The sequence below is a fragment of the Panthera onca genome, chromosome A1 (genome assembly GCF_046562875.1).
Source record: "Panthera onca isolate mPanOnc1 chromosome A1, mPanOnc1 haplotype 2, whole genome shotgun sequence".
Classification (NCBI taxonomy): domain Eukaryota; kingdom Metazoa; phylum Chordata; class Mammalia; order Carnivora; family Felidae; genus Panthera; species Panthera onca.
The window spans coordinates 109217699-109243743 of NC_138339.1; the positions used below are offsets into that span (position 1 = coordinate 109217699).

A 26045-nucleotide genomic window follows, 5' to 3' on the forward strand; every position below is an offset into this window, starting at 1 on the left:
AGAAAACAGGCAGCCAGCCACCTCTCACAGCGCCCACCCCCTCACTGAACAGATTCAGGCACTGTAGACCACTAAATCAGAAACTTTCCCGGTAAGAAACGCCAACCAATGAAATACAACCAATTATGTTAGCATGCAACATGGAACCCTTTAAATCATTTCTAATTTAAAAGGTACATGCAATAAAACAAACTCACTTAATCTAAGCAAACTCACTTGTAAAAAGTCACAATGAAACTCAAACTGACAATATTATTCAAGTGGTCTCTGGAGTAGACACTTTGGTTGATTATGTCTCCTTCCTAAAAGAACCCTGAATTTGTCCAGTATCTTCTTCTTCCATGCCACTAAATGCTTCGACATCACCATTTGCTTCCATAAAAGCTGATCCCAGAGCCAGTGCCTCCAGAAGCAATCACAGCAGTCCTATTCCCCTGGTCTTTCAATAGAAGCATGTTTAAAAAATTCTAGCCAATTCTACATGAAAATGCTGGCTGAATCCTGTCGTTCTTTTTACTTCCTAACTTTGGCAAGGGGGTGTCAATTTCATTTCCAAATGTGCCTAAAAATGAAGTATTTTTTCAGGAACAAAAGGGAAAGCACTCTCACCAAAGACAAGCAGAAGGCAAATCTCAAGCCTCAGTAATATATTTTCCTGGTTTAATGAATTATTTCCACTAAAATACAAACATATAAAGAAATGCAAAAGAATAAAACTGAACCACTATCTTATGCCAGACACAAGAATTAACCCAAAATGGATAAAAGACTTGAATGTTAAGACCGGAAGCCATAACTCCTAGAAGAAAATGTAAGTGGTAAGTAAGCTCCTTGACATCAGTCTTCGGATGATGACTCTTTTTGGAGCTAACTCCAAAACAAAGACAACAAAAGCAAAAACACACAATTGGAAGTCTACATCAAACTAAAAACAACATTCAGAGAGAGAACAGACTGGTGGTTGCCAGAGTTGGGAAAGCGGTGAGGGGTGGACCAAAATGGGTCACGGGGGTCAAATAATACAAACTTACAGTTACAAAATACCTGTCATCATTTCTTCCCAGTCCTTCCTCTACAATCTACCTCAAATTCATATCAACAGTGCTCACCAGGAGTAGTACAACACTTACCTGAAGGGCTTCCCCATCTCCCAGGCAACATATTCACAATTTTTACAGGGCATATGACTCTCCTAGGTTCCTGTTTACCATGCAGGTTCTACTGCCTTAGCCCTAGGAATTTGGATATAATGGGTCTGGACTGGGGAAGGGAAGTGTGCTATCTTAACAAGCATCCCAGGATGTTTCATTGATCTAAGACCACTCACTTTGAGTCTTTCCATCCCTCCCAGTCATCCTCTACACTGCACTCAAGTGACCCTTCTGAAGTATATACATCTGTTCTCAGCACTGCCAATGAACCTCCACTAACTACACAAGCTACTCTAAAATCCTTTTCAAGTTACTTTACTAGTTGGTTCTAATCCACTACATTTTCTCTGGAGTTATTCGCAGTTTCCCCAGAACCCTTCTTCACCTGTAGCTGGTACTGCTCCACAGGTCACCATTTCCCCTTCCAGGCAGGGAACGCTCTCAGGAAAGAGCCTCAGTGCTTCCTCACACAGTACACTGCCTGCCATAAACAAGTCTGAATAAAGAGATGAGGTGTCAACCAGGCTTCTTTACTGTGGACCAAAGGGCACCCAGGTATTTGGTTAAATATTATTCTGGGTGTTTCTAGATGAGATTAACACATGAATGTGGACACTGAGTAAAGCAGATTGCCCTCCCCAGTGTGGGTGGGCCTCAATCCATCACTTGAAGGCTTGAACAAAAAAAAAAATGTCTAATCAAAAGAGAATTCAAACTCTCTTTTAGTTGGAACATCAGTCTTCTCTGGTTTTCTGACTTAGACTAGAACTTACAACACTGGCTCTCCTGCTTTTCAGGACTTTGGACTTGGACTGAAACTATACCATTAGCCCTCCTGGGTCTCTAGTTTGCCAAATGAGGATCTTGGGACTTCTCAGCCTCCAAAATCACATGAACCAATGCTTTATAATATTGATATTTATGTGATTCTAAGCATAGAACAATAAATGTAAGTCTCTCTGGCATTCTCTCTCTCCCTTTAATATATATTGGTTATGTCTATATGGAAAACCCCGACTAACATACTACTTGCAGAGGTGAAAAAAAACAGGGTTTTCTTTCTTCCTTCTACTTTACTCTATACTGAGACTACAATGGGAATTCAACAGAACTAAAAATATCAAATAAAGTTGAATAAACTGTTCTGATAAACTGTTCCAATAAACAGGAAGGGAAGCTGGAGGCTAAGTTAGCTATAGAAGTAAATATTTCATGTTTCTCACGTGCCATTTTCTGAAAGTCTACTTATACCCTACAGTTGAATGAACTGTAATTTCTAGAACTCTATTTAATTCACAGAATTACAGAATAGGAAGATTATCAGAGATCTTGTCTAACCTCTCTCAGAAACTTAGAAAAGTTAGGAAAACAGTTTCTACACTGTGCTTCCACATGCCAAATACCAGCCCCAGGGAAAAGGCAACGACCAGACAATTCTGGGGAAGAAAACAGGGGTTTTACATCCCAGCTACCCAGGCACCCCAGCCCTCAAGTCTAGGCCTTTCTAGTCTGGATCCCCATAACAATGTCCTAGTCAGTCTGCCCTCCTTACGTTCAACACTTTCCTCTTCCAAACCAAAACCTTCTTCCTGGCTGAGTGGACATCTTGAGTCAGAACAGCATGATTCTAGTTTTGACAACTCCACTAAACTGCTGGGTCACTGCACTTTTCTGAGTCTCTGTAACCTAATCTTTAAAATAATGAAATTACAGCAATTTCTAAACGTTATTCCTAACAACTTCCTGACCCTCATCCTTTCCATTTGCACCATTCTATCATAATGTCCACTTCCTATACCCTAAGTCCTATCCTTTCCTGAAGACTCTAACATACAGTGCCTTTTCCTTGTCTTCCTATTAAACCACATCCCAGAATTCTACTATTTTGTGTGCTTTATTCAAAACAGATATAATGGTCTTTACTCATTACCAGTGTTCCATTTTACACCCTCCCCCTAACTAAATTATATATTCCAAAGAGGACAAGGAACATTTGTTTATATCCTGAACACTTCATAAACAGTTGCAAACTTTGTCACATATTATGCATAAATATACAATATTTATAGTCATGTGGCATAAACCCTATGTTAACTTTAAAAAAACCTGCCTACAAGCATGGTTTCTTATTTTGGTTGTGATCACAAAAGTTTGAACGTTCCACTTCATCTGAACTCCTACATTCTTGAAAGCAAGTTTACATGCCAAACCCATTATGTCTACGTATGTTGAATAAGATTCAACAATGTAGATTTGCTTTCCATGTTTTTCAACAAAATATTCAATGGCAACCGTTCCCATTACCTATAGATTGTTTATAAAGAACAAAGAAAACTGACTCAATATATTACTGACATAAAGTCTAGCGGTCTTAAAGCTCATTAAGTATTACTTATCATAAAACACATGCCCTTTATTAATAACAAGAAAAGGTATAGCAATTCTATTAACTTCAAAGGATACAATGAAATGAAATTTCCAATTTGTAGTTACATGAGAGTGTCAGCATTTGTGATAAAATGATTTTAACTATTCTCATAAAAAATTAATTTTAACCGTTCTCTTTTAAAACTGGTCGAGTACCAGATAACTCTAATATTTAAAGGTGCCAGGGGTACTTCTCTCTCTCTGCATGCACCTCCCCTGCTCACTGTCTCTGTCTCTCTCTCTCAAATATAAAATACAACAAATACAGGATGCTTTTCAATCATCTTTCCCTCATAACTTGCCTAATGGACAGGGGAACTTTGTTAGTTAAAAAAAAAGGACATATTCAAAACATCTTAAAAAAAGGAATTTATATGCTAACATACACATAGATTATTTTTTAAAAACTTCATGCCACATCATGAATTGATTATTGGACCAAAGAAGTCCAATCTATCATTTCACTTTAACAAAGTAAAGCTGATCTCAAGATCAAACTAATTATAAGCAAAAGAAATCTACTTTTTCTTTTTTTTTAACATTTATTCATTTTTTGACAGACAGAGAGAGACAGAGCGTGAGTCGGGGAGGGGCAGAGAGAGAGGGAGACACAGAATCTGAGGCAGGCTCCAGGCTCCGAACTGCAAGCACAGAGCCTGATGCGGAGCTTGAACTCACAGATGTGAGATCATGACCTGAGCCGAAGTCGGACACTTAACCCAAGTAACCACCCCAAGTAACCCCCCCACTTTTTCTTTATGAAAGACAAAATTAAAAAGCTACCACACTGTGCTTATATAGTAGTAGTGAACAAAAATGATTCAGGATATAATTAATTACCACCCTCCTCAAGTTCAAGTACAATTAAATGATCCACCTACTCTTTGTAAGTTCCTGTTTCAGGATCTTCTGTCATGACATCATGTAAGCCTTCTACTGAGATGTTTATAATCCCACAGAATTTATCTTGGATGACACTAAAATAAGAGAAGAGCAAAACAAATTAAACTGGAGTATTTTAACCAGTAGTTATTTTTTCTTTTCTTTTCTTTTTTAATTATCCCTTTAAACATCAAGAGAAATTTTAGTAGTAAAATAAAAAAGGAAAGCAAACTTCCAAAATATTTCTTATAATAGAAAGGAAATAGGAAAAGATATACTTTAAAAAAGTATATATAAAAGAGATTTTTATTTATAAAAAGTATTTATAAAAGTATTTATAAAAAGTATAAATTATAAAAAGTATTTATAAAAATATTATAAAAAGCATTTATAAAAGAGATGGGAAAGATATACTTTAATATTCTCTAACTTATTACAATAGTCCTATGCTGATTTTATAACTAAAAAGATAAAGATAACAAAAATGTTTAAGATTAAAAATCTCTTTTCTTCTGAAGACAATGCCAAGAAAAGACAAGCCATCGACTGGGAAAAAAGTATTTGTAAAACATATGATAAAGGATTTGAATCCAGAACATATAAAGGCCTCTAAAAGCTCAAGAAGACAACCACTCAATTTAAAAATTGGCAAAGACTTTCACAGACACTTCACTAGAGATATAAAGATGGCATACGAATACTTGAAAATATGTTCAGTGTTATTAGTCATCAAAGAAACGCAAATTAAAACCTCAGACATTTTGATTAAAAGTTAAATTAAGAAGAGCGACAATACCAAGTGCTGACAAAGATGAAAAACAATGTCATACACACATTGCTGCAAAGAATGAAAAAATGGTATCCATTTTAGAAACCACAATGGCAGTTTTTATAAAGTTAGCACACTCCATGCAAATCAGCAATCCATTCTTATGTATTTACCCAAGACCAAAACAAGTACCTTCAGATGTGAATGTAAACATTTATGGTAGGTTTATTCATAATAATTCCAACTACAAATGACCCAAATATCCATCAACTAGTGAATAGATAAACTGTAGGAAGCTTATTCAAAGAAAGTTGTCAGCAATAAAAATAAACTAAAGATACATGCAACAACTTGGATAAATCTCAAAAACATTATGCTAAGAGAATAAAAGACTCAAAATGCTACATATTATAGGACTCCATTTATGTGACTTTCTTGAAAGGTAAAATTATTTGTTCAGTGGTTGCTAGAGAAAGAGACACAAGGGAACTTTTTGGGGTGACAGGAGTGTTCTATATACAGCGTGTACAACTGTGAACACTTTAAAGCTTAAAGGAGTTTTACTCTGATACTGTACTTTTTTTTTTTAATATTTTCTTGGTTTTTGTTTGTTTGTTTGAAAGGGAGAGTGTGAGCGAGCATGGAGAGGTGAAGCAGGCTCTACACCGAGCAAACAGCCAAGATGGGGCTTGATCTCACAACCCATGAGACCACGACCTGAGCCGAAAACAAGAATCAGATGCCCAACAGAATGAGCCACCCAGGTGCACCATATGTAACTATACTTTCTTTAATGATTCTGACTTTTAAATTTTTTTTAATGTTTATTTATTTTGAAGGAGAGAGAGAGCATGAGCAGGGGAGGGGCAAAGAGAGAGAGGGAGACATAGAATCTGAAGCTCCAGGCTCTAAGGTGCTAGCACAGAGCCTGACACAGGGCTCGAACTCGCTGTGAGATTGTGATTTGAGCCAAAGTTAGATGCTTAACCGACTGAGCCACCAGGCGTCCCTAATGAATCCAACTTTTAAAAGGGCGAAGTCCATAACCATCCACTGAAACACTCAATTATACTATTGGAATTTAAAACTAACTGAATAAATTCTAATGTTTATCACCAGGGAACTTCTACTATCATTTCTATAAGAGATATACCGTGTTTCTCATTCTGCATTAACATGAATGATTGCTTTAAATGTTCAGTAAAGTAGATACCAAGTAACCATATTTTGGGTCATGTTCCTGCCTTTGTAAAGTCAAATGTTTTATCTGCACATTCAAATGGGATCAGATTTTAGACAAGTCAGCAGTCAAGCAAAAGTAATAACTAGCTGATGTCATTCTAAAAAAAATTTTTTTAATGTTTATTTATTTTTGAGAGAGACAGAGACAGAATGCGAGTGGGTTGGGGCAGAGAGAGAGGGAGGCACAGAATATGAAGCAGGCTCCAGGCTCCGAACTGTAAACACAGAGCCCGACGCGGGGCTCGAACTGATGAGCTGTGAGATCATGACCCGAGCCGAAGTCAGACGCTCAACCTACTGTGACACCCAGGCGCCCCTGATGTCATTCTAATACATTTTAATGTACATATTAACACCCTATTACAGGAGTATGTATTTTTTTAAGTCACTCTATTTCCGTCATATAAGAACTAAAAAAAAATCTCTCAAGAAAGACACATACAATCTACCTTATTCAGTTCAGGGAACAACCCCTAGGGGAAAAAAACAAAACAAAACCAGAAAACGAAAATTGTGCCTAAAGTTTCACCCACTAACTGTGTGATCCGACTGCAGTTAATTCCTTTCTCTAAGTATTGGTCTCCTTGTTTGCAAATGGAAGGCTGAACTCAAGGATGGCAGATACATGGAGGGAATATAGACATTTTCACTTCTGACTGCAGAGTAAATCACCCCTGATCCAATATAGAATGCTAATAAGGCAGGCAGGTTCTGGGATTCCTTTTTAACACAGGAGCATTCCAGAAAGCTAGCAACAACTGATTAGTTGAAAAAGACAAAAATCCTCCAGACTACAGCTTTCAAGCTTGTTTACCAGGCCTTTATGCCAGCATTATTGAGGGACAATCCATGCAAGCAGCTGCCTTCTCTACTCATATCACCCACAAGCATCAACCCCAACACGTTCTAGGAAAACTGGTAATTTTGCCAGAAAATGAAATGTAATTCTGAGTACTGTGTACTTTCTCAAAAGACTTAACATGAATTTTCCTAACAGATATCTCGCAATCTGAATGTGAACATGATCTACTGGTGGGTGGAGGTTAAGTAGGAGGGAGGGAATTGTAGAAGGAAGAGAAAAAAATGGTATATATTTGACAACCAGCTCATATCATTATAGGTTTTACTGCAAATTATCATATTGATCAGTGATGATGTTACCAGCACAGGCACATGTTTCTGAGAAGAAGGCAGGAAGTTCTATCTCTGCCATAATTATAAAAAAAGTAATTAGCAATAGAGTGAATAAACGATATAGTTCTAGAGTACTGAGCCTCTGTGGACATGCACATTCACTACACGAGAGCATTCAAGGCTGAGGACAGAGCCTTCAAGGCTGATAATCACACTGCTGCATGAATAGGGTCAACTTCTGACTGTACAATTCTTGCCAAAAGGCATCACTTCACCTCTTTCTCATGAATGTTGATTTTGTTTAGATGACACTCCTGGACCCAAAATGAAGCTTGAAAAGTTCTGAGAGAAATCTACAGAGTTCAGGAACCTGAGATTTAAGTGAAGCCAGGAGCTAGAAATAATCAATGACTGAGATAAAGAAGAAAATTAGAAGAATGGAAAATGATACCCATAGAAGAAGACTGGACAGAGCTCAGAAGATACAGGTCCAAACTCCGCTCAGCTTGCACGTGCTTATTCAGGCTTGGAGGAGAAGCCAGTCTGGCAATCAGTGGTGTTCACCCTCCCTATTCCCTCCGCTGTCCCCACCTGGATATCCAGCTCTACCAGCAGACTGTCTAGTAGGGGTAAGTGAAGTGAGGCAACCTCAGTCAGTGGGCAGTCACTTTTTTTTTTCACTGGAACGTGACTCGTTCTGCACAAAAAGGACACAAGAGGCAGAGACCTACGAATGGGAGGGGGATTAAATTCCAACAGACCAGGAACACCATACTTGCACTGGAGTACCTATTAGGTGCCAAGATGGGGTGACCAGAGACTACAAGTTCAGAAAAGAGAAAAATGACTAAAGCCCAGAGTAGAAAGGTACATGGGCTGGCTCTGAATGGGAAGAGAGGACTCTCAAAAAGGTCTCTGCTGACTCTTAAAAACTGAGAACTGAGGGTTGATGGGGGGGTGGGAGGGAGGGGAGGGTGGGTGATGGGTATTGAGGAGGGCACCTTTTGGGATGAGCACTGGGTGCTGTATGGATACCAATTTGACAATAAACTTCATATATTGAAAAAAATAAAAATAAAAAAAGGTCTCTGCTGTCAGTGGAGAGCCCACTTCAGATCCCCTGCTCCCTCTGCAATACCCCCACTCAAAAATAAACATTAAAAAAAAGAGAGAGAAAAGGAAGGACTGAAGAATGGAAATGGAAGTATCCATGCCGTGTCCTGGGGTCAGGAACAGAAATTATTTTACACAAAAATTGTTTTCAAAGCATTCAAGTTAAGAAACAAACAAACACATAAGATGTACTGCCATTACCACTCAAGAGTCAGTTTGGGAAAAGTACCCCCAAATATTAGGGATAACAAAGAGCCAAAAGAGGCTTCCACTTACTGGCACGCAGAAGACATATTTATTTAAAAAAAAATAAGCATTAAGAAGTTATCATTTTTTTTCTCCTTTGTAATAAGCTGTTATAAAAACATGACCTCCAAATGCGTAAATGTAACATGTTAAAACAAAGCCTCTAAAATAGATTTCTTGGGATGCCTGGGTGGTTCAGTCGGTTAAGCATCGACTTCAGCTCAGATTATGATCTGGCGGTTCATGGGTTCAAACCCCGTGTCAGACTCTGTGCTGACAGCTCAGAGCCTGAAGCCTGCTTCAGATTCTGTGTCTCCCTCTTTCTGTACCCCTCCCCCTGCTCGTGCTCTGTCTCTCTCTCTCTCAAAAACGAATAAACATTAAAAAAAATATTTTTAATTAAAATATTTATTTTACCTACAGTATTTTTAAAAATCTTTGAATATTCATCAAATTGTCACTTTGCTTCGCTTTTTACTCACACAATACTCTCTCAGCCCTTGTCATTTACAAATTAAGAACAAATCTTATTTTTCCATACTAGACAATCTTTCTGAATTAAATGCTTTAAAATGTGATTAGACATTTAAAATAGAAACAAATCAAATGAGAGCTATAAGCCAGGAATGAAAGAAAAATAGGTTTGGAGGAGGAAAAGAAGGGAGAAAAAGGCACTGCACTCACTTAATCTTATACATATAACCTCTCTAGCAAAGGACAACAATTAGTTGGGTTTTTTTTTTTCCCCAGTGAAAAACAGCCGAGTTTTTCCTTTCCTCTGAGCTACACATTTAGTTATATTTAGCACTTCATAAGTATTCTTCTCAGTGTGCCATCGTCTAATGTCCTCTTTGTGCACATCATTCAAATGTAGTATCAAACCTAGCATATAATGTGGAAGAAGTGAAGGTAGCTAGAGTGAACCAGGTGTGTTTATTTATTTAAACATTTACTCATATTTGAGGGAGGGAGAGAGAGAGAGAGCAAGAGGGGGAGGGCAGAGATAAGGAAACAGACAGAGGATCTGCTGTGAGCAGAGAGCCTGATATGGGGCTCGAAGTCATGAACCATGAGACTGTGACCAGAGCCAAAATCAAGAGTAGGCCAGTGAGTCACCCAGGAGCCTCACCATGTAATTTTAGATCTCACTCTTCTTAATCTCTTAAACCCGTGCTTACCAAGAAGGGACAGTTCACATGAACAAGGATGCAACAATCTAGACTCTTAAAAGAATAGTTAAACTCCATGCTAGTCTGTATACAGCTTCCACAGCACACCAGAAGAGCAGAAAAAACAATACTTAAGAGATTTCAAAAAATTAAAATGCTGACTCTGGACAAAACTTGACATCTTGCTATTATCACTAGGGCAGATATGAGAAGACTGGCTCAGTGAGTATTAATAAATAAAAGGTAGGCTTATACCAAGATACCAATTTATTTTCAAAACAAAATTAAAAAAAAAAAAATAAGGACTCGAGTAAGTCATTTTACCCTAGCCGACCTTTCCTGGTGAATGGATCACCACAGTTAAGTAAACATTTTATGAGTCCCTAATTTATTTTATTAAACATTCATTTTAGTAAATGAATTCATTTTAGTAAACATTTTATGAGTCCCTAATATGTGTTAGACATCATGATAAGCACTGGAGATCGAAAAAATGGCTACCTCCAAGACTACGTAACACGAAAAAAAACAGTCTCCTCAAAAAGCGGAATTGGAAAATTGGACAACTACATGCAAAAGAATGAAACCGGGCCACTTCCTCACACCATGCCCAAAGATAAACTCAAAAGAGATTAAGGACCTAAATTTAAGACCTAAATCCATAAAAATCCTAGAGGAGAGCACAGGCAGTAGTATCTCTGACACCAACCAAAGCAACATTTTTCTAGATAAGTCTCCTGAGACAAGGGAAGCAAAAGCAAAAATAAACTAGTGGGACTACATCAAAATAAAAAGCTTCTGCACAGTGAAGGAAACAATCGACAAAACTAAAACCAACCCAATGGGAGAAGATATTTGCAAATAACATATCCAATAGAGGGTTAGTATACAAAATATATTAAGAACTTACATAACTCAACACCCAAAAAACAATCCAATTAAAAATGGGCAGAAAATGCGAACAGGCATTTCTCCAAAGAAGACATCCAGATGGCTAATAGATACATAAAAAGATGCTCAACATCAGTAATCATCAGGGAAATGCAAATCACAACCATAATGACATCATCACCTCATACCTGTCGGAATGGCTATAAAAAAACAACAACACATGAAACAACAAGTGTTAGTGAGAATGTGGAGAAAAAGGAACCCTTGTACACTGTTCATGGGAATGCAAACTGGCCCAGCCATGCGGCAAACAGTCTAGAGCTACCTCAAAAAATTAGAAACAGAATTACCATATGATCTGGTAATTACACTACTATTTACCCAAAGAATGTGAAACACTAATTCAGAATGATATATGCACCCAAATGTTGACCGTAGCATTATTTATAATAGCCAAATTATGAAGGCAACCCAAGTGTCCATCCATAGATGAATGGATAAAGAAGATGTGGTATATATACACAAAGGATTATTACCGAGCCATGAAAAAGAATGAAATCTTGCCTTTGGAAAAAAAATGGATGCATCTACAGAATACAACACTAAGTGAAATCAGTCAGAGGCAGATACCATATGATTTTACTTATGTGAAATTTAAGAAGCAAAACAAAACAAAGGAAAAATGAAAGAAACAACCCAAGACCGGATTCTTAACTATAGAGAACTGGTGGTTACCAGAGGGGAGGTAGGTGGGTGGATGGGTGATATACGTGAAGGAGATCAGAGTATATTATCAAGATGAGCACTGAGTAATCTCTAAAATTGCTGAATCACTATAATGCACACTGGAGCCTATATGACAGTGTATGTTAACTATACTGGAATTAAAATTAAAAAAGAAAAAAAAGCTTTTGATATTGGGGGGAAAAAGATGGCTACTACAAGGAACTCAGAAACTAAAGGAAGCTTTTAACTTTAAAGGAAGCAGATAACTCTGAATGCTCACAGGGTCATGTGTTGCACATCTGAATGTTACCTGTCCTCTAATTCAGAGGAAAAGACTGAGAAAGGCTGTGCTGTAAGTGCAAAAGCTCATTATTGGCTAACAGTCTGCAGGAAGGACAAAGAAATCAAGCAACAAATGAGATGTTCTTTTTTTTTTAATGTTTATTTATTTTGAGAAAAAGTGGATGTGCATGCGGGGGGGGGGGGGGTAGGGAGCAGAAAGAGAGAGAGAGAGAGAGAGAGAGAGAGAGAGAGAGAAACCCAAGCAGGCTCCCCTCTGTCAGCTTGGAGCCCAATAGGGGCTCAAACTCACTAACCCATGAGATCATGACCTGAGCAGAAATCAAGTCAGAAGTTTAACTGAGCCCCCAGGTGCCCACCCTTTTTTCTTTTTAATCAAATTATGATATCCTCAGTGTCTTTCTCCATTTTACAGGTATCTCTGATTTATTAAGTCGCATTTATCTTAAGTGAGAGCATCCTGTCACATGGACAGACAGGACTAAAGAAGCAGTGGCAAATTATCCCTCTCCAATTCTCATCACTGACCCCCAGAATCCTTATTACTCCCATCACTTGAGATCTTAACATTTTCAAGTTAACTCATTTTGCACTGATATCATTAGGATAGTTGCACCTCGTCAATAGAAAAACCCTAATTTTGATATAAATTTATTTTCATTTCACAACGTTAAGTGGGATCCAACTGATGTAACTCATTTATTATGATGACTTCAAGGAGGCAAATGCGTGCCTGCTATTACAGTCTCTTACATTTCATTCTTTCTCTTTAAGAACTTCAAGTTCTAATAAACCCGCCTTTCCCAAGTTATATTGCATTACTCCTCCTTCCGTGGCTTTCAGGCAGTTAAGTCATCATCTCCTGAATAGAAAAGCTGCTCAGAGATCTGCTTACTCCCTTCCTGCTCCTCACAAGGCTCTTCCTCCCTTTTCTATTCCACCTTAATTTACACTTCCTTCTTCAGGAGGTCTTCCCTGGCCACTCTAACTCACTGTAAGTAAGCGCCTTGTCCTTGGAATTTCCAATAGCATAAAACGTCTGCACGTCTCATTTACACACAACTCCTGTGCCATCTATTACTTTCTCCCAATGTCCTTTAATTTTTCATGCCTACATGTCTGCTCTAAGTTAACTGTAAGCAGAGCCCATGTGTTATATTTTTCTATGTCCCACAGGACATTATGCATAACGTGAACACTCAATAATCATGGGAATTGATGATCCCCCAAAGCTCAAGAACTGCCCTCCCCATTTTCTTTTGGCAATATTATTTTTACTTATCTTTTTTGGAAATTACAAGTATGGATAGTTGAGTTATAGATAACACATTACAATTAATTACACTAAACATGAAGCAGAAAAGAGAATAGACAGGGCTGTGTTGGAATCTATTTCTGAAACACTCATTTCAGAAAATGCAAAGAAAGGTTAACATCATGGGTGAAAGAGGAGAATGAAAGTAAAACCAAAGGGGATAAAGTATTAGTAACCTGAACGTTTTTTTCCTTTTTATTTGTCACAAATACTCTTCCTTTTCTTATTTCACATACTTGGTAGATACAGTAATTTATTCACACAGACACAAACTACAAATATACTCCAGAAAAGAAAACAGGCTTTTTTAAACATCCACTTGTTTTGTTCTTTAAGTGCATTATAAATGACGTTACACATATATAAACATTAAATAGAGGAGAGCATGAAAAACAGTATTAAATATTATTTGACTGTTTAAAACAATTCCACATAGCTTTCAATAAACTCATCTTTTTCAGTTAAAGACACATGAGTAAAACTATAGTTCTTAATCTTGTCTTAGTATTTTCTAAAGCTATGGCATCTTAAGGCATTTTCTGGGTATATAAAAGTACCTGTAGAGTATGTGAATTGCAGGAACTTCACGCAGACTGATCTTTCTTTGCCTCTGAAAACTAATCGGTAACAACAACAACAAAAAAAATCAATCCATCTTTTTATGTGTTTACTATGCTGGTTTAAGATTACTTCTATACTTTTGTGTTATTATGAACCCGACTACACGGGTTCAAAACACAGTCTTTGAAAAATGAAAGTTTTAATCCCCAAAGGTACAAAAGAAATTTATAATATTCATTTGATTACCCTAAACAACAAATATTAGACTTAATGAACAGTTTCTTTCTAACTAGCCAATTTTTATTAGCATCTTTGTATTGAGTATTTTATAGTTCTATTTTTCATTCAAATGATCTATTCATCATGGGCCATGTGTTTCAAACTCTGTTAAGTGATGGACTCCTATATCTCTATCATATCTTCATCCCCTTGGACCTTGCAAGAAAACAGGCATGCAGAAACACAAAATTATCAGTTACTTTTTCTGAATAGTACTATAATCAAAATTTGATGATTTAATAGCTTTTCATAGAACGCCCAAGAAAAAAATAAACCAGAATCTTAGTCATTCTAGCATCTTCTCTGATCTAACCAGACCACAATTACACTATTTATCACACACAAATAATATTTGAAGTAATTCTTGCATTCTTATACCTTAAATACAGGGGGTCAAAGAAGCTATTAGGGTAATTTAAGAAACTCATAAACTTTAAGCTTTCAATAAGGCACAACTAAATAAAAAATTCTCCTAACTATACTTCTCTGGTAATAGTTTAATAGGATTAAGCAAAGAACAGCAGTTTATTGAAAGAAAAAGGCAAAAGAAGAAAGCCCTTACTAATCAGTCTTATCTCAGAATTTCTACCACACTAGAGGATACAAAACTGGTGACTTTCATACTAAGGTTTTTTTCCTCTCTAGATATTTTCCAGGACCTAGCTGCAAATACTTTTGTCACTTAAATGGAAACATATATCCTTTCTACACAGCAATTCTCTACATGATCATGGAAAACAGTGTTAATAAATCTAGTTCCCTTGACAAATACTGGCAAGGAAATAGGATAAAAAATTCTTAGTGGAAATTCACGAAGTTATTTTAAAATGAAAGTTGGATTTTTACATCCAACAATAATCTTTACAAAAGCTTTTTATATTATAAATTATTCCAATTAATTTTTTGAGTGCACATATAGAAGCAAAACAAAAAGGCCCATTATCTTTAAGACAGTAAGAAATAACTATAATGATCTACATATGATGACATGAGAAGAAACTGCCACCTTCTGTGATTTTTCAAGAGAAAGACTATGCTTTGAAAAACAATATGCAATGACAACACTAAGTTTCCATAAAAAGATGATGACTGATGGTACAGAACTGTGTGGGAAAAACATCAGGCTAAAAACTCCCAGCAATGCTTCTTTTGGATGCTTGTATGAGTCACTTGACAGAGCAGTTTTGGATTTTAAAAAAGGGGTATAAAATAATTTAATAGAGATTTCAGAATTATGTGGTTGGGGATATGACTGCCTATTGTAAATGCTAGACACTGTTAATGATAAAGCTATACAATATAATCATGAATACACACACACCCACACCTTCCAGACATGTGAAAAAAGCCAATGTGCTGTCATTAAAGTTATAAGAAAAGATATTTGTGGCTTGGAGTTAAATTCCTGCAAAAGTGCTGTATGCCACACAGCTCAGACCAAAATGAAGATAATGTGCACCAGAAAACTGATACGTGATCAAAAGAGGGCTTTGGTAACAAAAAGCAAGTAAAGGGATCCTTCTAACAAGGAACAAGAAGTCCAACAGGGCATGGTTAAGTGTCTGGGGGACCAATTTGGTAGGAAGGCCTAGCATTAAAGCTGTTTTTCAGAACCTTGTAAAAGGTTCCTCAGGGTTTTTTTTCTCCCATTTTTGCACCCCTTAAAAACAACTATAGCGTATTTTATTGTTATTGTTGTGATGCAGGAAAGATAACTGAGTAAAAATGCCCTAAGTACATGTGGGTCCTCCTCCATCTCAAAGCTTAAATACTTTGGTGTTTATGTAATTGAGAAGTTCAAGAAATGTCCACATATACGTCATGTTTCAAGGTTCTATTTCTTGATGTGAGTGGTGGCTACACAAGCGTGTCTACTCCTGTAGGTGCTTTATGTATCAATAAAAGTCTTAAAAAATGGGTGTGGGTAGTTTAAGGGCAAATATGTGTCATGTATTAACATTAGTGTCGGTGAGATATAATTAAGTTCTACGCTACTTAGAGCACCCCTAAAATAAAATATAAGACAATTGGAAAGAGAATAAAAATCTGTCCAACTTTTGCTGACTCAAGACACAGGTATGAGGAACAATGGATCAATAACATAACCCCAGAACTTCACGTATGAGAAAGTCGAGGACTTCACTGAGAGAAAAAAGGTGATGGAGAACAAAGAGGTATCCAAAAATCCTCTTTCCCAACTACCACTGAATTCTGCCCAATTCCTTCATTCCCTCACAATGTCCACCCTTACCCCTCCCAACCACTTAGTCTCCAGGTATCAACACTGGCCGCCCCTCACCTGCAGAAGCCCATGAGATACCTCAGTCTTCCTTGACTCCAGGCTCCCACTCCATCACCTGTGACCTTGATTTCCTGCCTACTCTTGAAGTGTCTTGTACTTACTGATCAAGTCCTCAAAGACAATCTAACACCAAATCTCTCTACTCTGATGCTAGGAGGGAATTGGGGGTAAGTTCCCAATTAAGTTCCTAGAAATGAGATTCATATTTCTGAACACACTGGAATTTTCAATGTATTCTCAAAGTACAGTACCATAAAAAATTGTAGTTGAGTTCTCTACTTCTCATTTGTTATGGGAGAGGGTTGAGGGGGGGAGCTTTTTTGGTATGCCTTACGACCTTGACCAACTTTTACAAAAGTCAATGGAAAAAATGGATCTGTACCTAAAACTATCCTTCTGAAACACAACAATTTTATTCTTGAGTGCTTTATTCAAAACACTTTAGTCAATGGTACATAAATATAGAAATCTTAAGAAAAGTTCCTTTAGCTGTATTAATTTAGAATATTACTTAGCTTTAACTTTGCTGTTTTGCTCCAGGTAGAGCTGCTTAAAATGTGAAATAATCAAATGCACAAATTATAGTGCTAGAAGTTTCTGTGCATGTATCACTTTGAATCAATTTTACATTAAATAAGTTTTTAAACAGTGTAAGAGTGTCATACACGCTAACATCTTTAAAAGGAAAAGCTGCTGACAGAAAGGAGAACTAGTACTTAATACATACCACTGTGCACAACCACAGTTCTATATATAAATTGATATTAACAATTTCTAGTTAAGCCTACATCAATTAGAAGTTACACATAAAAACAAAAACAAATTCTTGATAAAATTACTAAATTACTTTCTTTGATTTCGGGGAAATTTTGTTGTGAGGTCAAGAAAAATACGGTTTACAGATATTTCCTAACTTCATATAGCTACGTATGCTGCTTCTAACGTCTTCAAGAGGACGTGGTTTAGGTGGTGGGAAAGGGGAACATGGAAGGGTTTTTACCTTTAACTTTGAATATTCCATTAAAAGATTTTTTTAATGTTTTTAATGTTTGAGAGAGAATGAGTGAGCACAAGCAGGGGAGGGGCTGCGAGAGAGGGAGACAGAGGATCCGAAGTAGGCTCTGCAACTGACAGCACACACCATGGGACCATGACGGAAGCCAGAGTCGGATGCTCAACCAACTGAGCCACCCAGGCGCCCCTAGCTTTAATTATTTCCCTATTGTTTGAATTCTTCTTGTTTCCAAAGAGTATGTACTTTTAGTAATTAGTGAAAACAATCAGAGTTGTGGGAGTTGGGAGGACACAAACACAACAAAAGAGTATTATTAAAAACATTTTCAGGATGAAACATACCACACGCTCTTCTACAATGAAACAATTTATGTAAGAATAGATTTATTTAAAATGTATTCAGGTTTTCTGCTAAAATCACAGTCAAGGACAAAACTTTATGCTAGGCAGGGAAAAGCAGAAGAGTGAAAACTCTTGGGGTGGCAGGGGCAGGGGAGGTGTGGCTGTAATTTCTCTGCAATCTCTAGTGCATCTCAAAACCATTCCTTAGATCCTTTTCTGCTTTTCAAGTATCTTACATCAGCAGCTCTCCAGTCGAGGTCTCCAGACCAGCAGTATCAGCAAACCTGTTAAACTGCACACTCAACAGGCCCCGCTCCAGACCTACTGCATCAAAAACTCTGGGAAGGGGGTGGGGGGTGGGGTGGGGTGGGGTGGGGTGGGGTGAGGGACTACAATCTGTGCTTTAACAGCAGAGTTGATTCTGAGTTTGAGAAGCACCATGTGCAAGTACATTGGACAACGTAACACATTCTTATAGTTACTTCAGTTTCACAACACAAACTCAGTAATTATCACTTGATTTATACACTCCTGGATTGCTTCAGGCTAATTTCATATGCAAAGTATTAAATAATAAAAAATAGAAATCTGAGGGAAGAGGAAGGACAGCACAAACATGAAATACATAATGCTCAAGAGAAAAATTTTAAGATATATTTGTGGTTCAGGTCGCTGTTAAAAGATCAAGCATGGGCACTTAATATATGCCCAACATTCTGCAGAGCGCTACACAAGTAGAAATTAAGCTTATAAAGAAAAACATGACATAGTTTCCATGGCTTGAATTACCATCTATCTACACTAAAGGTTCTCAGTCAAGGCTACTAATGTCTCCTGGGGGCTCTTTCATCTTATTCTTCCTCACTTACCTGTCTCCCAAAATCATGGCCCAAATGGTTGATGTTACTGTTAAGAAAGTATCATATACTTCCGGTGTACGAGACAGATGGAAGTTTACAAATTACTGACCTTTACCAGACAGATCTCTCCTAATCTTCTACTTGCAGGATATTTCCACTTGGGAGACCAGATATGAACCTCAAATTCAATGTACCTAAAATCGACCTCATTATTCTGTCCCTGCCCATATCCCCACTCCTTTTCCTTCCTTTGCTCAGTAAATTTAACACAAAGATAGCTAAGCCAAAAACTACCATCTTTGACATACCCATCGCTTACCACCCCATAGCCAATCACCAAGGCAGTTCATCTTACTTCCAAAGTAGCTCCAGAACCCATCCGTCCTGTTTCCCACTATCGTGGCCCAGGCCTCTAGTACCTCTCCTCAGGATTGGTGATTCATATTCCTGCCCCATTAACCCTGCCTCTCGTCTCGTTGCTCCTTCCAGAAAGAACGTATTCTCCAAACAGTAAATCTGGTTATGCCACTCCACTGTTTAAAATCCTTCCATGGCTTCCTGCTGCCTTAAGGAAAAACGTGAAATTACAACATCCTTCATCATCTGATCTTTCTCTCCAACTGTAAATCTCACATCACCACTCACAACTCTGGCTATAGTGAATACAGTTAGTTGATGAAATGCAGGATTCTTTCTTTCTTCACCTCCTATGATATGATGTTACCTTTAAGTATTATTAAACTTTCTTCATTTCTATTTACCCTTCACGATCCAGTCGCAACGTCTCTTCTCTCATAAAGCTATCTCTCACCTCCACTTACGTTATATCCAACAGTACCCTGCAAATACAATACTTACCAACCTGTACAGAAACCATGTGTCTCCTCTAGATTTCAAGCTTTACCGAGAAGACAAACCATGCCTATGTCATTCACAATTAGCACCAGGCAGCAGTATAGCATGAAATTAAAAGCATGGGCTCTGGAATCAGACAGACCTAAAATGTGTCAAAAGCAGTGAGAGTTTGGACCGTTTCTTAAACTCAATCTCCCTAGGTTTCCTTACCTATAAAATGTACAACTACTTTAGAAGGATTATAAGTGATATGTGAAGTATTTGTTACCATAGTGCTTGGTACACAGAAATATTAGCTATTATTATTTCATATGGCAACTATTAAGGGAGATGTATGCTGAATGAATACAATATTCACAAATTATTAAAAACATGTATTTATTAATGCTAAGCTCATATAACTCATTATATTTCCAAGTAAAGTTTATATTCTATAAGGAGGCTTTAGTTTAATTCATGTCCACGGCACCAAAGTTTTCTTACAGCTAATATTAGGTTGAATTATAGAGCAGAATGTTCAAAGAGAATCACCTGTGCCTCACTTTCAGGAACAATTTGTTTGTTAAGTCGAATCTGGTCCAAACCAGGGCTCTCTAAAGAATTTGGGGAAGTGTTACCAATCGGGGCAGTTACATTATACCTTGCTGACTGATAAAAGCTGTAGTATTCAAGTCTGTTCTCCCCTGAGTTTTCTGGTGCCTTTACTTTTTGTTTAACTTGAACAACTTTGTAGATCAAAAAAATGATTAAAACACAAGCTAAGATGAAAAATGCTAGCAAAATGTCAAAAGCCTCATTCAACTTTTCAATTTCTTGTGCACAAATAAGAGATGTTCTCCCTGACACAGAAGCAGCATCGATCGGTAGAGCACTGTTTTTTTCCGAGTTCAAGTTAACAGAAGTAGTAAGCTGTATTTGCACAGGCAGCACTGCAGTAGCCTCTAATGGATTACCAAAGGTATTCTCTTGAAAGAATCTACTGGCAGGAGAAGTACGACTTCGTTCCCAGAGAGTAACACTCTCGGTATTTTCCAAATGTTTCTCATTTGTGGTTATTTTATGCCAGGCCATCATTAACGTTGTAGTCTTGTGATGAATATGAAGAGATTTTACAGCCCAAGCTCTGGATACATTTGTCGAAGATGTAACACAATTTGTAAACTCAGTCCATTTAATGGAGTGCAGTGCTCTGCCGCGCAGGGATAGGGGATTCTGACACGAGATGTTCAGCGTAATGGCTGAAGACGCTAGCCAGTCCCGAAGGCCCAAGAGTTTGCAGTTACATTCCCAAGGATTAGAATTTGCCTGCAGATGAGTCAGTGAAGACAATGGCTTAAGGACCCTTGGATGTAAGTCTGTAAGATTATTAAATGACAGATTAAGGATCTTCAGAGACGCTCCCATGTTTTCAAAAGTATCATTATCAATACTGATTATTCTGTTTCTATCTAACTTCAGGTAAATTAAATTCTTTAACAAGCTAAATGTGTCGGAATTTAAATTTTCTAAATTATTATGACTTAAGATCAAATGTTTAAGATTATTAATTCCACTAAACCCATCCCTAGTAACATTTTTAATTCTTGAATTTTTCAGGAGGAGATACTCCAAGTTGACAAGTCCTTTAAATGCAAAGGGCTGTATGGCTTCAATGTGGTTATGAGACAAAGAAAGTCTTTTAAGGCTTTTAAGTACTTCAAAAGCATTTGATGGTACTCTTGTTAAATTATTACCTCCTAGATACAAACAATCCAGGTTTCCAAGATGCTGAAAGCCTAAGTCTGATATCCTCAAAATTTTATTATTTGATAAATCAAGTATCCGAAGAGCAATCATACCAACAAAGGTACCACGCCCCAGGACAGTGATGCGATTCCTTTGTAGATTTAAGTACTGAACTGAAACTAAATCATTAAATACTCCTCTTGGAACAAAAAATATTTGATTAGACTGTAAATATAAATTACGAAGACTGGAAAGTCCCTCAAATATTCCAGGATCCAAGCGTTTCATAAAATTATTATTTAGATATAGAAAATATAGATGCCTCAAATGAACAAAAGCTTTTGGATATACATAAACAATGCCAGAGTTATCCAAATACAACGCTACAAGAGAATGAAGTCCTGTTAAATCACTCTCATTTACATGAGATATATTGTTTCCACTCAGGTACAGAAAAACTGTACTTTCAGGAAAATTCTTAGGAATACTTGAAAGGCCTAAGTTACGGCAGTTAATCTGTCTCCCAGTGCAGAGCTGGCAAATGGACGAACATCCAAGAATCTCTTTATGGAATAATAATACAAGATAACAGGTAACAAGTAGAATAAGTCGTAGGCAAGGCAGAGAAAAATGTAATCCACACATAGCCCTGTTCTTGGTTTTTCTGTTCATATCAGAATTGGCTATAAAAAAAGAAGGTAAAACTTTAAATCATCAAAAAGTTCTCCAAATCAAAGTTTTACAATACTAAAAAGGCTGTATCTTGCTTATTTTTATTAACATCAGCCAATAATACTAGGTATCATAAATCCTACTATGGTGATAGCATAAAATAATGAGTTTGGAGTGGGTTCTAGAATTAATACCTCCAGGCCATTAACCCACTGCTTGACAAAATGGTAATTCAAATTGAACAAACTGCAAAATGTTTGCTAAGCCAATTTAAAATATTATAATTAACAATAACAAAAATAACAAATGGTGACGTAAGGATAATGGTCAATATGTCCCTTTTCAAATTAAGGTAATATCAATTAAATAACATTATAATTTACGAAAATACAAATTCATTACAAAACAACAAAACTACAGCTTTTCACAAAATCAAATTACTTTTTGTTTCAGCTAAAAGTTCATATTTAAATAAATAATCTTACCAAGAACAGGAAATTCATATTATTGACACCCGGCTGATTCAAGTAAAGGTTTGCTTTCTAAATCTGAAGAGCGACATTTCTAAGCTCCATCTCTTTCTGTGGCACTGTTGACCTCCCCCCACTCCACTGTTTTTTTTTTTTTTAAGTCACAGTTTGCTCAGGAAACACCACTCTTCACATGGGTTCCTCCAGAGTCAGTGAGTAAAACAAGTTACCATGGATACAGGAAACTGAGAGAGAGGAAGTAATTTTATCTATGTTTCAAAGGTATTGTTGAAAGAAAATCTCAGGAACTTATTTTTTTCAGAAACCATTAATTTGAGATTTACTAATGTACATACCTAAACATCTTAGAATTAAAAAAATGTTTTTTAAAAGGATATCTGAAAATTGTAAATATTCAAAATGAACAAACTTCAGGCATTAGCAACAGATAGCTACTGAGTAGGAAAAGTGAGTTAAGATGTAAACAGACTAACATAATTTTGGTGAATTTAGCATAAAATATTTACACTGTTTTGAATACATATTACAGACTTCAACTTTTATTCCTTTAAAAAAAACAGGTAGCAAAAACAATTAAGCAATTTAGAATGGTGAACACAAATGTCCTTACACTAACCTCTGTGCTCTTCCTTTTTAATTTTTCAAAGAGATTTTTGGGTATAAAGAATAGTGAATACCACCAACTAGCATCTTAATTTATTAAGGTATATGCCTTGCACTGAAAAATGATATAAAGTTGCATACCAAATTACTGGCAAAGATTACCTTTGGCAAGAAAAGTTGGGGAAATTGAAAGAAGCCGTTTAATGACTTTTCAACTACACACACACACACACACACACACACAAAACACACACACACCCCTGAAATAGTGTGAATCTTTTACAGTAAAAATCTATGTATACTGTAATATTTTAAGGTAATGATTTAAAGAGTTAACTATAGGAGCACCTCGGTGGCTCAGTCAGTTCAGTGTACAACTTCAGCTCAGGTCATGATCTTGCGGTTTGTGAGTTGGAGCCCTGGGTCCGGCTCTGTGCTGACAGCTTACAGCCTGAAGCCTGCTTCAGATTTTGTTTCCCTCTCTCTCTGCCCATCCCCGGCTTGCACTCTGTCTCTTTCTTTCTCTCTCTCTCTCTCAAAAATAAATAAACATGAAAAAAAAATTAAATATAAAGAATTAAGTATAAATTGTTTATATTATTTGTTTAGTCATTAATTTTCCATAAAGCTCATTGTTTAGATTTTCTAATTCTGTCATTAATATTACCAATGCTCTGACGATACAGTTCAAAAATCAGTAGTAATAGTTGTCAACTCTAACTCCCTTTTGATACTAGACCATCTTTCAGATCAAGACAATTACTTCATATAATATGAATTATTTCCATATTAAATATATACCTAATAGTGTGGATAGATAGGTAGATAGTATATACTATAATAGGGAATATAAATATATACTATAATCGGGAAAGATAGGATAAAATAGGCAGAGAGGGAAAGGTTAGGACCTGAGGCCCCTGGGTGGGAAAAAACACATATTTTGGAACAATGCTGGAAGCGGTTTACCACAGCAAACCCCTAAGGGTGTAAGGTCCCTCTTAAGAATATAACCTGGTCCCCTCAGGTTCCCCTCAGGAATTTAACAATAAAAATACTTAGCTAAACCATAAAACTTACGTTATACATGGGACAATATGACCAGTCTAACTCCTTACACAATGGAGCTGAGCCAATCAGGAATGGACATCCCAGTGCCTAGAGTTATCCAGCTAGCACGGACAGAATCTGAGAATGAACGAGGTGGAAGAAAACGGGGTGCTGACCAGAACCTTATAAAACAAAGACCCTTGCCTGTAGATGTGGGTTATTCACCTTTGAATGTCCCCTCCCTGTAGAACTTTCCTATTATTCTTCCTTTCTGAGCTTATACTCTAATAAACTTTGCCTGCTGCTCATCTTGTGTCCACCTCTTCATTCTTTGAAGTGACAAAACAACGGACGCCAGGAATTGAGGTAAAAAATCCTGTAACAATACTGGGTAACAGATTTTTTCTCAAAATGATTTACATTTCTCACAACTATCTTTTGTGGCTGGCTATTGTTATTGCTATTGAGTGGATAAAGCAATTAGAAAACCACCACCAAAAATTCCAAATGACAGAGAGATGACACGAATTAGAGGTAAAGATGGAATAAGAGCTAGATTTCTCAAGTCTGCTTCGTGTTTAGTATTTTCCAAAACACGCAAAGTACAATGAGGTACATCTATCTCATGGTGTTTTCAATTGCGTCATACAACTTAAAGAGTTAGGATGGGATTCAGGACACCATATCCCAAAATACAGCACCCTGACATACTAAATATTCTAAACTGAAGGAGTATGAGAAAAAGGGAGAAGCAAGAAGGACTCTCTGTGACCTTCCCTACACCCAGTCACACCCCATTATCATCTGTCCTTCACTCTTGGAGGAGGTCATGAAAACTTCATTTGAGAGGTGCCCTCCACTATGGTGGGAGAAAAGGAGCATCCTTATCTCCAAAGACAAAGGGAACTGTGATAAGAATCCAAACAAACAGGCCTTGCAAAATTTCCAGTTTGCTACACTTACTTCATACCCGGTGCCCTATCATTATCTTTCCACAACTTTCCACTCTGCATCAAATCTAGCATAAAAACACATAGGTTTAACAAATCCCTCGGGATCTTCATTTCCTTTCGAAGGCTTCCGTGTCATGAAAAACTTAAATTTGTATGCTTTTCTCCTGTTATCTTGTCTTTGTCAGTTTAATTTTCAAATGCAGCCACAGAGTATGAGACAATGGAGGAAAACTTTTTCCTCTCCTACAGTTTGGAAGAAGTCAGAGAAATGGTCCATCGACATCAAAGAAAAATTTAGAGGAAAAATTACAAGGTAATAAGATCAGAACATTAATTAATTTTTGTCCTCCATTCCAGAAATATCCAAAGCAGACAAAACTATTTATTCTTATTAGGTCTTAGAAATAAAATGCAAATTACACACTAAATAAAAGTGACAAAATAAAATACATTTTGTATTTCTCATATTGTACAAACTGAGATAAACTTAAAGTGACTACAACCAATAATAACTCTAAACAATACATCATAGGTCTCAGGATGATATCCAGCAAAAATCTAATATCCAGAAAAACAAAGTTTATAGCCTTTCTGTTCATAGGGGCTGCAGCTGTTAGAAACAAGTGATCACACCTACAGAAGAACGCAGAAATCAAAACCTCACAAAAGGGTGATAGAGTAACAGAATTCAGAGACCTCCTCATCTTACTTGGTATTGAGCACATCACTAATTAATGGCAAAACTGGCCACTAAAGTTTTAGATTAGAACTCAACTTTCCCAGCTTCCCACTGCACTTACTGGAAGGTATATTTCCCCCTACTTTAATTAGTATTATTTCACAGCCAATTCATATTGTTAAGGTAATTTAAAATCTTCTCATTAGCTGTCAATCCTCTGGTGAAATCTTCATATCATCTCCAAGGGATAATAATCCTCCCCAATCTGAACTGCGACATTTGATTTTGCTCTAG

At 36.9% G+C, this 26045-nt stretch overlaps 2 protein-coding genes across 4 annotated transcripts in view; both read right to left on the reverse strand.

The window, feature by feature from the left end:
• Positions 1 to 26045, reverse strand: part of IPO11 (importin 11) — a 198499-nt gene that overhangs the window by 33593 nt on the left and 138861 nt on the right. Inside the window, exon 28 of the mRNA XM_060635693.3 lies at positions 4460 to 4555. Within this exon, the coding sequence (XP_060491676.1) occupies positions 4460 to 4555 (96 nt within the window). The remainder of the gene's footprint in view (positions 1 to 4459; positions 4556 to 26045) is intronic.
• On the reverse strand, positions 17928 to 23499 carry LRRC70 (leucine rich repeat containing 70). Of its 3 annotated transcripts, none has more exons than XM_081790153.1 (2): positions 23418 to 23499; positions 17928 to 21986 (listed from the first exon to the last, which is right to left on the reverse strand). In XM_081790153.1, the coding sequence occupies exon 2, from the start codon at positions 21973 to 21975 to the stop codon at positions 20080 to 20082; it is 1896 nt and encodes a 631-aa protein (XP_081646279.1). In that variant the 5' UTR covers positions 21976 to 21986; positions 23418 to 23499; the 3' UTR covers positions 17928 to 20079. The 3 variants fall into 3 exon arrangements, 2 of the variants coding, with proteins under 2 accessions (XP_081646279.1, XP_078305605.2); XM_078449479.2 differs by lacking the exon at positions 23418 to 23499 and adding an exon at positions 22461 to 22735; XR_014135265.1 differs by lacking the exon at positions 23418 to 23499 and adding an exon at positions 22461 to 22755 and having other exon boundaries at positions 20823 to 20933.

Excerpts from the sequence above, each read along its gene's own strand:
- LRRC70 (XM_081790153.1), bottom strand. The coding sequence starts at position 21,975 with ATGAACAGAAAAACCAAGAACAGGGCTATGTGTGGATTACATTTTTCT.